Source organism: Otolemur garnettii, unplaced genomic scaffold (genome assembly GCF_000181295.1).
Source record: "Otolemur garnettii isolate 467f Iridium unplaced genomic scaffold, OtoGar3 scaffold00067, whole genome shotgun sequence".
NCBI classification, from domain to species: domain Eukaryota; kingdom Metazoa; phylum Chordata; class Mammalia; order Primates; family Galagidae; genus Otolemur; species Otolemur garnettii.
Genome location: NW_003852462.1, coordinates 8,634,351 through 8,647,822, shown reverse-complemented (window position 1 = coordinate 8,647,822; position 13,472 = coordinate 8,634,351). Strand labels below are relative to the sequence as shown.

General features: G+C 51.1%; 1 protein-coding gene and 1 non-coding gene across 3 annotated transcripts in view; one reads left to right on the top strand and one right to left on the bottom strand.

The window, feature by feature from the left end:
• TNFRSF8 (TNF receptor superfamily member 8) overlaps positions 1 to 12,307 on the bottom strand; it is a 40,580-nt gene extending 28,273 nt beyond the window's left edge. Inside the window, exons 1-5 of one of the 2 annotated variants that reach the window (XM_012807270.2) lie at positions 12,205 to 12,307; positions 6,196 to 6,286; positions 5,682 to 5,837; positions 3,361 to 3,497; positions 914 to 1,066 (exon numbers count right to left, since the gene is read on the bottom strand). In XM_012807270.2, coding sequence (XP_012662724.1) covers positions 914 to 1,066; positions 3,361 to 3,497; positions 5,682 to 5,837; positions 6,196 to 6,286; positions 12,205 to 12,292 — 625 coding nt within the window. In that variant the 5' untranslated portion in view covers positions 12,293 to 12,307. The remainder of the gene's footprint in view (positions 1 to 913; positions 1,067 to 3,360; positions 3,498 to 5,681; positions 5,838 to 6,195; positions 6,287 to 12,204) is intronic. The other variant, XM_012807268.2, reaches the window with a different exon arrangement.
• On the top strand, positions 4,125 to 4,227 carry LOC111726480. The gene has a single exon (XR_002774246.1). It is a non-coding gene; the product is annotated as a U6 spliceosomal RNA (small nuclear RNA).
• Positions 12,308 to 13,472: the final 1,165 nt, after the last annotated feature.

Sequence of the window (13,472 nt, the reverse complement as noted above, 5' to 3'; positions counted from 1 at the left end):
CCTGCCACTTTCGGTATATGGGGCTGGCGCCCTACTCCTTTGAGCCATAGGCGCCACCTGATGAGCCCATTTTTAAAAAAACTATCAGAGGTTGAAGGTTTTCCACACACTGGCAAAACCCACTCCCGAGTTGGAAATCTATTCAGAAACTGTCTATTCCCTGAGTCAATGAAACAATCTTGATTTTACCACTTGATAATTTTAGAAAGAAGTCTTTTTATTTATTTATTTTTTTAAGACAGAGTCTCACTACGTCACTCTTGGTAGAGTGCTGTGGCATCACAGCTCACAGCAACCTCCCTTTCTTGAGCTTAGGAGATTCTCTTGCCTCAGCCTCCCAAGTAGCTGGGACTACAGGCACCCGCCACAACACCCAGCTATTTTCAGAGACAAGGTCTTGAACCCATGTGCTCAGGTAATCCACCCACCTCAGCCTCCCAGAGTTCTAGGATTACAGGCGTGAGCCACCACATCCAGAAAGAAGGCTTTTTAAAAATATATCATTGGTGGGGAGGAGCTCAGTAAGCACCCACCTAACAGGTACAGTGTAGGGGTATATGGCATACTTCCTGGGTGAAGAACTCAGATGCAATTTGGATGTCACCTAACAAACACAAACAATGTGTGACCTAATTGTATGTACCCTTGTATTAATCCAAAATTTAAAAAATGTAGAAATGAGCCTTCCGAGGTTTCACATAAAAATATAAAATAAAGGTACATGATTAGAACCCCTTACCAACATGTTCAATCTGGATATTATTATCCCAGTCATTGGGTCTAAATACTCAACGGATAACCAAAGCCCAACACTGACCTGGTTGACAGCCAGGGTTGAGGGTCATTTGCCTGGTTGCAGGTGGGGAGAGGTATGGCAGGAGGTACAACCCCTCGCCCCTCGGGGACCGCTTACCCTGGGCCTGGACAGCCATCCCTGGTGCGCAGGCAGGGAGGGCCTCGCAGCGGGCACAGGAGTTGGTGGCTGACGTGGCACAGAACATGCCAGGTCGACATTCACAGACACGGGAGGAGTTCCATGAGCATGGCATCTTCTCCACGAGGTCATCTGCGGAACACAGAGAGGGGTCATGGGACCAGGATGGTGAAGGCAGGGTGTCCAAGAGCCAGGACAGAGAGGCTGGGGTCGTCCAACAAAAATAAATGCTCATTTGACTATTTCATTGGGCAGATCTCCCAGCATGCTCAAATAATAACGCCAAGTTCAAAAGCAAACAATTGAGTAAAAGTCAGACAGAAAAGCAGGACAGGCTAGGTGCAGTGCTCACGCCTGTAATCCTAGCACACTGGGAGGCCGAGGTGGGTGGATTGCCTGAGACCAGCCTGAGCAAGAGTGAGATCCCCGTCTCTAATAAAAATAGAAAAACTAGCCAGCATTGTGGCAGGCACCTATAGTCCCGGCTACTCGGTAGGCTGAGGCAAAAGGATCTCTTGAGCCCAAGAGTTTGAGGTTACTGTGAACTGTGACGCTACAGCACTCTACCGAGGGCAGAATGAGACCCTGTCTCCAAAAAAAAAAAAAAAAGAAAGAAAGAAAAGAATAAAGAAAGAAAGAAAGAAAAGGAAAGGAAAAATTAGGTAGGCATTGTGACAGGCACCTGTAGTCCCAGCTACTCAAGAGGCTGAGGCAGGAGGATCACTTGAGCCCAAGAGTTTGAGGTTGCTGTGAGCTATGATACCATAGTATTCTACCCAGGACAACAGAGTAAGACTCTGTCTCAAAAAAAAAAAAGGAAAAATTAGGTAGGTGTTGTGACAGGCACCTGTAGTCCCAGCTACTCGGGAGGCTGAGGCAGGAGGATCACTTGAACCTAGGAGTTGGAGGTTGCTCTGAGTTAGGCTGAGGCTGGGGCTCTCTAGCCTTGGCAACAAAGTGGGGGGGAGCAGGATTCTGTATGTTCCACAGAGAGGTTAAGACACTTGCCTGAGTTTCTAAGTGATCCAGTGGGAGGGCCAACATCTGAACCCGGGCCTGTGGGCCCTTAGCCACCATCCTCCCCTCCTCCACCTGGCAGGGCTTCATTTAGGAAAGCGAAAGGAATTCCTGGGCCCTGAGCCATCCCCCTTTTTCTCTATCTCACACGGGGGCTGCGGCAAATTGTATTTTCCCCAAAATGGCCATAGCGGCATGTCTGGGCCTGTCTGCTCTTCCAGAGCCGGCCCCTTCCCCGTCAGAAGTGCACTGTTTTCCTTCCCTCTGTCTCAGGTGAGGTTTGCAGCTGCCTCAACAAACAGAAAGGGGAGGAGATTATGCCGAGTAACTTGTGAAACGAGATAAGAGGCTATGGTATGGCTGCCACCCTTCTCCATCTCTGTCTCAGTCCCGTCTCCTCTTCCTGTCTCCCTGAAGGTCTCTGCCAGTAGGGCCCAGACACCAGAGCACAAGGACGCCCAGAGGGAGCTGCACAGAGGAACGGAGGCCCGAGACGCGTGACTGAACGAGCCTTGAGAGAATCCCGGCCTCCAGCCTCGGGGCTCCCTAGCTGAGACCGCAGACATCAAGAGCAGAGACCAGCTGTCCTCCGGCCTTGTCAGAATTCTGACCCACAGAATCCACCAATACAAAGACAGGTTTGTTTCTCACTGCTACATTTTGAAACTGTTATTTAGTCTTAGCAACTGGGACAGAGGCCCTCAGTGCCAACACACTGGGTCATCATTCCTGTATGTGGCCTCCCCTGACTCTCTAGTCCACATCTCTGTGTGGAAGAAACCCCGGATATGAGGCAGAATCAGACCTTCCCAGGAGCCTCTGTGAGCAGCTGGGGCCTCTCCAGATAGGTAGCTGCCCCTGCCCTGTGGGGTCCTCATGGACATCTCAAGGTGCTGGCCCCAGTGGCTGGTTGCAAGGAAAGCCCCATGTCCCTATCCTGTCATGCTGGTAGCTTGGCAAGGACTGGTCAGCAGCAGGCTCGCAGAGGAAGCTCGGTGTGGGACAAGAGCCTGGAGCTTGGTGGCAGACTCGCCTGGCTGCAAACCCAGCTTCTGGCAATTGTTAGTTCTCTGACTTCCCAAAGCCTCAGTTTCCTCTTCCGTAAGATGGGTAGGTAACGAAAGTTAATGAGACAAGTTTAGAACCGGTTTGGAACAGGCAGGTGATGTACAAGTGTTTCCGTGATGGAAAGAATAAGTAAGAGGAAGCTCTCTGAAGAGAGATGACTGCCACCAAACCCCACAAATGCCAGGGGAGTCACTAGATGTTGATGGAGAGGTAAAGTGAGGCTCCCAAAGGCTGAACGGACAAAACCAGGGACGGGTTTCCCCACCCACAGAGTCTCAGCCTTTCCTCCAAGACCCTGAGCTCCCCAGAAGGCCCCCCAAGAGGGAGGACGAGGCGCTCACCTCGAGCACAGCTCACACAGGCGGTGCAGCGGCCAGCCCCGTCCAGGTAGTAGTCAGGCTCACACTGCTTCCCGCAGTCTGCAGACCCTGGTGGGCACGGCACGGTGGGGGACGGCCCTGGAAAAGAAGCAGAGAAGCTCCAGGCCAGGCTGCCTCAGCAAAGCCCTCACCCACCCCGATTCCTGAAGCCCCCTCCACCCCACAATGGCCAGCTCCCAATCCCAAACCCTCACAGGTCAGATCAATCCTGCCTCCTGGGGTTAGGGCGGTTCGGAGGTTCAGAGAGAAGGAAGGAATGTCAGACACAATCCAGTAACTGCCCCCTGCCCTGCCTCCTGCTCCTCCTTCTCCGACCCACTGTGGCCACCATGCCGGAGCCCTCTCCTTGGTGCTAGGATATCACTTCTCTGCTCAAAACTTTGGTGGCAGCTTTCCCTGCAAGCTCAGCAAGAAGGCAAGGACATCCAGGATCGTAACTTCTATTTGACACGGCATGGGGGTTGCCAGCCAATGCAGGAAGGCAAGAAAAAGAAAGAAAAGCGGTAAGTTTACGAAGGAAGAGATCGAGCTCTGTATTCACGGGGATTACTTGAGGACAGAGACAACCCAGAATAACCTGCAGGTGCATTATTGGAAGTAAGAAATTAGTTTAGCAAGGTGGTTGGAATTAATGTCACTATATCAAAATCAATTGAATTTCTACCTATTAGGATGGACCCTATGAAACTTCCGTTTTCCACATGGTTCCAAATAATACCAAGGGCTTGCTTCAGGAGCACATATACTAAAATTGGAATAATACGGAGAAAATTAGCATGGCCCCTGCACGAGGATGACATACACATTCATGGAGCATTCCGTATTTTTAAAAATTTAATAGTAAAAGACTGGTTAGTGATAACCAGGCATCGTAAAACCTTCAGAAGGAGGGCCAGGTGCAATAGGGCACACCTGTAATCGTAGCACTCTGGGAGGCCAAGGAAGGGGGTTTGCTTGAGCTCAAAAGTTCAAGACCAGACTCAGCAAGAGTGAGACCCCATCTCTACTAAAAATAGAGAAAAGATTAGCCGGACATTGTGACCAGCACTGGTAGTCCCACCTACCTGGGGGGCTGAGGCAGGAGAATTGCTTGAACCCAAAAGTTTGAAGTTGCTGTGAGCTATAACGTCACAGCACTCTACCCAGGGTGAGAGTGAGACTCTGTCCCAAAGATAAAACAAAAACAAAAATAACCTTCAAAAGGAAAGGAGAATGTTTTGTGGACCATTTGTTTCTTTTTATGTGGCAGTTTTAAGTTATTAATTTTTTTTTTCTTTGAGACAGAGTCTCACTTTGCCACCCTTGGTAGAGTGCCGTGGCATCACAGTTCACAGCAACCTCAAACTCTTGGGCTCAAGTGATTCTATTGTCTCAGCCTTCCAAGTACCTGGGCCTACAGGCACCCGCCACAACAACTGGCTATTTTTAGACACAGGGTCTCACTCTTGCTCAGGCTGGTCTCAAACCCATGAGCTCAGGCAATCCACCTGCCTCAGCCTCCCAGAGTGCTAGGATTACAGGCATAAGCCACCACCCCCAGCCTTAAAAATTAACTATTAATTTTTAAGATCAGTATTTTTCCATGGGACGAACTTGACCAAAATTCTGTCAAAGGAGTTTGAGGTTGCTGTGAGCTGTGAGGATGTCATGGCACTCTACTCTACCCAAGACAACAGAGTAAGACTCCTGTCTTTTAAAAAAAGAAAAAAGATCCCATAAAGAGAAAGAGAAGGCAAGCCAGGGGGCAGGAGACATTCTGAACACAACTATAGGACAGAGGGCTTGAACCCAAAATTATAAGAAGTCCTACAAATCAATTATTTTTTTTAAAAAAACCAACTTGAGAGAAATGAAAACATACTTTCATACACAGACTCATTTTTCTTTATTCATTATAGCCAGAAAGTAGAAACAAGCAAATAAATATCCAAAAACTGGATGTGTAGAGGGTGGAGTTTCCACATGGTGGAAAGCTACTCGGTAATAAAAAGAAATGAACTGAGAGCCTGACCCATTGCCACAGGGATTGGACGGTGGGGGCAGCCAGCAGATGTGTGCAGAGGGATGGCAGAGTGGGACCAGCACCAAGCACCCAGCACCCAGCTCAGGGCGGGCCTCAGCGCTTCTGGTAAGCGGATGAGCCCTCCCAGTGTCATCCTCTGACCTTGATGCCTTCAGCCCCAGGAGGTCAGACCTTGAGACCCTCTTCTCTCCCCACTGGTAAAGGACCACAGCTCAGCACCCACCTGCCCAGATACCACCACACATGGGAGACAACCCACAGCTTCAGGGGGGAATTACCTGAGGAGGCAGAGTTGGGAACCCTTGTCTGTTTTGAAGGATCTTCTGGGACAAGGGAGGTGTCCCCTCTAGGAAGTGTGGTCCTGGCATGGGAGGTTGCTGGGGGCATCGGGGTGGGCTTGGCTTGCAGGATGGAGCTGTAGGGGAGAGGCGAGAGATGACACTGACAGTTCTTCTGATGGGGCCATGGAGGTCTGTGCTCAGGGGACAACAGGGTCTTCCTACCCTGCGCACACTGCCTCCAGCAGGCCCAGGATAAGCTCCCAGGGCTGTGCTTTCTGGGCCCTCTGGATCTCCCACGTGCTCGAGGCAGGGTGGGCACACTAGGGCCTCAGAGGACTTGGGGCATGGCAGAGAGGACCTTGGAGTCCTGATGCCTTGGGCTGAACCCCACCTGTACCCACAGCCCAGCTGTGCCCTGGGTGTCGTAGTGGGTAGGACATCCATGTGAAGGTCAGCTGAGGAGAGGAAGGAGTGTCAGGGCCAGGGACTCACCTGGTGGGGTCCTTGCAGTCCCCTGGGCTGGAGCAGTCATGGCGGGTCCCTGGGGAAGGCAGCTCACAGACAATGTCCCTCTCTGCTGTGCCTGCAGCGGGGGCAGGAATGCCTTCAGAACTGGTATTGAGGAGCCTGAATTCCCCAGGAATACCACTTGTACTACCACAAACCAGAGTCAGGGGTGGGACACTGAGAAAATGCAGTGCTCACCTGGCGTTCGCGCCTGCCCAGCACCCATTCCCTTTTGGAGTAAAGCTGCCCAGTTTTCCCTGAGGGATTACCCTCCCCCAATCCCAGTGCCTGTGGCTGGGGGCTAGGAGCGACTAAACCACCTTTCCAGGGACAGCTGTATGACCAGACTGGCCCAGTAAATCCATTCCATCCCTCTGACCATGATGGACCAGTTCAGGGAGGGGCACATGCCCCCCCACTCACACCCAGATGCAATCACAAGGTTTCGGTTTAGATACTGAAAACAGAGGAAGGAGGCTCGGCGCCCATAGCTCAGTGGTTAGGGCACCAGCCACATGCTCTGTAGCTGGTGAGTTTGAACCCAGCCCGGGCCTGCTAAACAACAATGACAACAAATAGCGGGGCGTTGTGGAGGACACCAGTAGTCCCAGCTACTTGGGAGGCTGAGGCAAGAGAATCACTTAAGCCCAAGAGTTTGAGGTTGCTGTGAGTTGCGACGCCATGGATGGCACTCTACCAAGGGCAACATAAGACTCAAAAAAAAAGAAAAAAGAAAAGAAAATAGAGGCAGGAGAAGCCGTCTGTCCACTGGGTTGGGCAGGAAGGAAGCCCAGAGCTGTATCTAACAGACAAACCAACCCAGAAGGAGTAGATATGAGAGATGGGGAAAGACAAGAGCTCCTGGATCCAGCCATGCCTGAAACCACCCAGAGCTATCCCCAGACCTGTTACAGTTACGTGTGCAAAAAACAACGAGATCTTGTTACTTGTAATCAGAAGAGTCCTGAAGCATACTGAATGGAAGCAGAGTGGAGAGGGAGACAAATGCACTTTCCATCAATGCCGCTGAGTTGCATTACATCAAATGATTATAACAATACCCTCCACGTGGCCACCATCGGGGTAGGCACTGAAGTATAAGTAGGCGCCTGTCACGCTATGTGACAAACAGCAAATTCTGCGTCCTTTTCTCCATCTGGACTCCTGTCCCATCCTTAGAAGGGATCACTTTCTGAAGGTTTCCAACGGAGGTAAGCACGAGCAGTGCTGACCTCTCGTGTATCTGCAGCGTGGTGAAGGGACGAGACTTGGACTTAGACATTCCCTGCTCTGTGTGTGACAATTAGCCTGCCATCTCTAGACCTTGACTCCCTCACTTGGGAAATGGGGCTAATACAGTTTACCTTCTGCAGGTTAGAGCATTTTAAGAAAAAAAGCCTTAGCAAAGCTAAGAGCTAAACGGAAGGCAGTAACCACTTTCCATTTTAGAGTTGGAAAACTGGAGCCCTGGAGTTCCCCCATGGAAGAGTCCCCACGGGCCTCCAGAACCTAACTAGGGTTTAGCAGCCAAGGCTGGAGCCCTTCTCAAGCAGTCCTGTGGAACAGAACTATGATATGAATCACATATTTCAGTTTCAATGTTTTAGGAGCCACATTAAAAAAGGTAAAGTGGGCTCGGCGCCTATAGCTCAACTGGCTAAGGCGCCAGCCACGTACACCTAGGGTGGCGGGTTCGAATCCCCAGCCCGGACCCGCCAAACAACGATGACGGCTGCAACCAAAAAATGGCCGGGCGTTGTGGCGGGTGCCTGTGGTCCCAGCTACTTGGGAGGCGGAGGCAGGAGACTCGCTTGAGCCCAGGAGTTGGAGGTTGCTGTGAGCTGTAAGGCCACGGCACTCTGCCCAGGGGGACAGCTTGAGGCTCTGTCTCAAAAAAAAAAAAAAAAAAAAAAAAAAGGTAAAGTGAGGCCAGACATGGTGGCTCACACTTGTGATACCAGCACTTTCGGAGGCTGAAGCAGGAGGATGGATGGCTTAAGGCCAGGAGCTCAAGACCAGTATGAGTATGAGCAAAAAAATAGAAAAATTAGCTGGGCATGGTGGCAGATGCCTGTCGACCCAGACTGCTCAGGAGGCAGAGACAGGTGGATCCCTAGAGCCCAGGAGTTCGAGGTTGCATCAAGCTGTGATGATGCCATTGCACTCTAGCCTGGGTGAAAGGGTGAGACCCTGCCCCCCCCAAAAAAAGTAAAAAGATAAAAATGAGATTAATTCTAATAAGATATTTAACCCAATGTATCTAAAATATCATGTCAGCAGGTAATCAACATAAAAACAACAAACGAGATAGATGTTTTACATTCTTTTTTGTCCTAAGTCTTTGAAACCCAGTTTATATTGTAGACTTACTGAGCTTCTCAGGACAGACTTAGCCACATTTTACCTGCAGGATGGCTTCATGTGGCCACAATGGATCACAGGGGCCTAGGGGCATCAAAGGGTGGCCTCTGATGCCACCGTGTGGCAGTTGTGGGAACACCTCTCCAGACAGCCCCTTAGCCAACTAGAAGACAATCCCAAGTGACTGGCTGGAACAGCAGAACTCAGGCTGTTTTTCACAGAGATGCAAGTTTATGGGCTACAGACCTGCTTCCCCAGGGCCTACAAGTTACACCTCCTCGAATTACAGGCGTGGATACTGAGGTCCAGAGAGGAATGGTAACATGCCCCCCAGATGCAAAGCTTTGCAGAATCCCAGGTATCTAATGCTCCATCCAGAGTGCTTTCCACTTGACTGCTTTGCTCCTGCTTCCAGGAGGTGGGCAGGAGGGGACTCCTGCACTCCCTCAGCAGAGTGCTTTTCTGTGAGCCAGGGAGAAGTTGACCAGGTTTAATCTGCACCCACCCCTAGCTTACATGTCCCTGTCAGGGCTCCTCCCATCATTCAACGAATTATCTATGGAGAACAGATACCGTGCCTGGCCCTTGATTAGCCAGTAGGGACATGATGGTGAACACAATGGCCACGGCCTTGGCCCTCATGAAGCTTCCAGCCCAGGGAGGGAGACAGGCATTCGTCAACCAAGACAGAAACAGAGGCCTGTATCCACATATGCCCCTGGGCTACAAGCTTCCCTGGTGAGAAGGCAAGGAAGACTCATTAAGGAAGTGACATTGGACAGAGAGTGAATAGGGTTGTTTGACTAAGTGAATGGGGAGGGAACAGAAGAAACAGCATGCGCAAAGGCCCAGTGGGATGGAGAAGCATGCACATCCATGGACCTGAAAGGAGCAGATTGGCTGGTGCTGAGAGCAGAGGCTGGAGGAGGGGTGCTGTGTGTGGGGGGGGATGTGTCACGTCCTGAGACTGTGATTCTGGGAAGACAGAGGAGATACTCTCTTCCCTATTCCTTCCACCAAGAACAGCTAAAAACCCTGGACATTATGTACAAAATAAATGAGATAAGACTCTAAAAAGTAAAGAGAAGGCAGATCAGCTAGGGACCTTGGGACCAGAGGGATGAACGGGGGGTCCTCAGCGTTTCCTCTTTGCTTCATACACGTATATCCCAGACTTGAGGTGAAGCAGCAGGCAACCCAGAAACACCAATGGGCACAGTTTTTAAAAATAGGCACCAATGGGCAGATTTTTTTTTTTTTTTTTAGATAATCTCACTATGTCACCCTCTGTAGAGTGCTGTTGCTTCACAGCTCACAGCAACCTCAAACTCTTGGGCTTAAACGATTGTCTTATTTCAGCCTCCTAAGTAGTTGGGACTACAGGCACTCGCCACAATGCCCAACTATTTTGTTATAGTTGCAGTTGTTGTTTAGATGGCCCAGGCCAGGTTCAAACCCACCAGCTTGGGTGTATGTGGCCAGCACCCTTACTCACTGAGCTACAGGCACCACTCCAACGGACAGATTTTTTTTTTTTTTTGAGACAAAGTCTCACTATGTTGCCCTTGGTAGAGGGCTGGGGCGTCACAGCTCACAGCAACCTCAGCAACCTCTCGGGCTCAAGCAATTCTCTTGCTTCAGCCTCCCAAGTAGCTGGGACTACAGGTATCCGTCACAACACCCAGCTATTTTCTGTTGCAGTTGTCATCGTTGTTTAGCTGGCCCAGGCAGGGCTCAAACCCGCCACCCTTGGTGTATGTGGCTGGCACCGTAACCACTGTGTTATGGATGCCAAGCAGGGCAGAGTTTTTTTTTTTTTTGGAGAGACAGAGTCTCACTTTGTCACCCTCAGTAGAGTGCCCTGGCATCATACAGCTCACAGCAACCTCCAACTCCTGGGCTTAGGCGATTCTCTTGCCTCAGCCTCCTGAGTAGCTAGGACTACAGATGCCCACCACAAGGTCTGGCTATTTTTTTGTTTCTGGGGCAGGGTTTGAATCCTCGGTACATGGGGCCAGCACCCTGAGCCACAGGCACAAGCCGCAGGGCAGATTTTTTTGAAAGTCTCCTGAAGAACCTGCACTCTTTTGCTTCCTGTCCTGATTATTAGAGTAATGAGAAGACATCAAAGCATTTTATGCATGTGTGTGTGTGTGAAAAAGAGAAAGAGACAGAGAGAGGGTAAAAGGAAGGAAAGAGAGAGCGAGAAGTTTTGTCCTAGGGGAGGACTGGGGGTTAGGGGATGGGAGAGATGAATGGGGCCAAGCTTACAGGGCTAGGAATGGGGCGGGAGAAAGGGAAAGAATGAGGGAGGAGGATGGCGGAGACTGACAGTCCCAAGGCTTGTGCTGCTGGGAATGAGACTCTAGAGAAGGAACAGGTTGGGGGAGGGGTCACAGGCTGAATTTCAGCACTTTTCTCATCAGTGGACATGTGGGGGCCTCTGACCCCTTCTCATCCTTCTCCGGGTACTCTGCAGCTGGAGCATCCAGGCTGGGTGGTGCAAAGGCTACCAACTCCTCATGCCTACCTTCTGAAACAGGTACTTTTTTTTGTTTTTGTTTTTGAGACAGAGCATCATTCAGCTCTGGCATCAGCCCAGCTCACAGCAACCTCAGACTCCTGGGCTCAAGCAATCCTCCTGCCTCGGCTTCCCAAGTAACTGGAACTACAGGCACCTACCACGATGACTGGCTAAGTTTTTCTATTTCTAGTAGAAATGGGGTCTTGCTCTTGCTCAGGCTGGTCTTGAACTCCTGAGCTCAATTGATCCTCCCACCTTGGCCTCCCAGAGTTCAGGGATTACAGGCGAGAGCCACTGTGCCCAGCCGTGGAAGAGCCAGTTAGACTGGCCAGTCAGGCCAGTCAGACAGGACCTGTGGCTTTTACCTTCTCTCTAGTCATGAGCCCTTTCCTCACACTGTCAAAAAATTCCAAGCCCTGGTGGCGCCCATAGCTCAGTGGGTAGACGCCAGCTAAATACACCAGAGCTGGCAGGTTTGAATCCAGCCTGGATCTGCCAAACAACAATGACAACTACAACCAAAAAATAGCCAGGCCTTGTGGTGGGCACCTATAGTCCCAGCTACTTAGGAGGCTGAGGGAAGAGAATCACTTAAGCCCAAGAGTTTGAGGTTGCTGTGAGGTGTGACGCCATAGCGCTCTGCCTAGGGCGACATAGTGAGACTCTGTCTCAAAAAAAAAATCCAAGCCCGGAGAGGTAATAAACTTGCCTGAGGTCACAGAGCAAGCTGGAAAAGAAACCTCCATTTTTCAGCCCAGAGCCCAATCTCTTGGCACCTCTAACTCCCAGTGCCCTGACTCTGAAAGGAGAAAACCAGCCTGTGTCTCCCAGGAAACTCCCAGGAGTGAGGTTTCCTTCTTGTTTATGGGGCATCAGAGAATTTCTGCCCCAAGGTTCAAACACACCCGTGGTCTCCCCCAGCCAGGCTTCTGTCTTGGACCAGCAGGTCTCATTCTGCCCAGAGCACAAGGTGCGGGACATCCTGGCACGTCTCGAAGGGGGGCTCCAGGAGGCGGGAAGCTGGAAGTCTCTAGTGCATTGGGATAGGGGATGCAGCTGCAGCAGCAGCAGCACAGATCTTGGTCCTGCGCTGAAGTCGGGACACTTACCCGGGAACTTGACAATCATCCCTCTGGGGCAGACCGAGTGGAGGAAGCAGCGGGCACAGGAGTTGGTGGCTGACGTGGCACAGAACATGCCAGGTCGACATTCGCAGACACGGGAGGAGTTCCACGAGCATGGCATCTTCTCCACGAGGTCATCTGAGGAACACAGAGAGGGGTCACATAGGGGAACAGAGGGACGGCGAGGGCAGGGGTCCAGGGAACCACCCCGGGACAGTCCAGCACACTGCTGTGGCTTCAGCTGTGCCAGGCAGCTGGCGGCTCAGCCCTTCTCTTCAGTGTGTTCCTGAGATGGGGACAAGAGGACAGGCAGGCTCCACCTCCCAGCCCACCTACCTCCCTGGTGATCACTAAAACAGGATCAAAAATAAATTAACGTCCCAATGCCATTTATTTATTTATTTAATTATTTTTGGCTGGGACTGAGTTTGAACCCGCCACCTCCGGCATATGGGGCCGGCGCCCTACTCCTTTGAGCCATAGACGCCGCCCAATGCCCCAATTTCAAAACAGGCAAAGAAGACATGGAGGGACCTTGGATGCATGTTAAGTGGAGAGGCCAGTGTGAAAAGGCCGCACACCGTGATTCCCACTGTATGATGTTCTGGGAGAGATGAAGTACACAGTGTGGGCAGCAAAAGGATCAGGGGTTGCCAGATGTTCGGGGGAGGGAAGAACGAAGCCATGGAGCTCAGGGGATTTTGAGGACAGTGAAAATACTCTGTCTGATACTCTGATGAGGACACACGTCCTATGGCAAAAGCCATCGAATGTGCGACACCAGGAGGAATGCTCACGTAAACTTTGCGTTTCAGGTGCTAACAATAATGTATCAACGCTGGCTCACCCCTGTTACAAAAACACCACAATAATGCCAGACGTTGGTAACAGTGAAACTGGGGTGGGCGGCTCGGCACCTGTGGCTCAAGTGGCTAAGGCGCCAGCCACATACACCTAAGGTGGCGGGTTTGAATCCAGCCCGGGCCTGCCAAACAACAATGACGGCTGCAACAAAAAAATAGACAGGTGTTGTGGCAGGCGCCTGTAGTGCCAGCTACTTGGGAGGCAGAGGCAGGAGACTCACTTGAGCCCAGGAGTTGGAGGTTGCTGTGAGCTGTGATACCACAGCACTCTAACCCAGAGCTTGAGGCTGTGTCTCAAAAAGTAAGAAACTGGGGTGGGGAGCAGACAGGAGCACCTGGGGACTCTGTGCATGCTATTCAATTTTTCTACAAATCTAAAACTACTTTTTT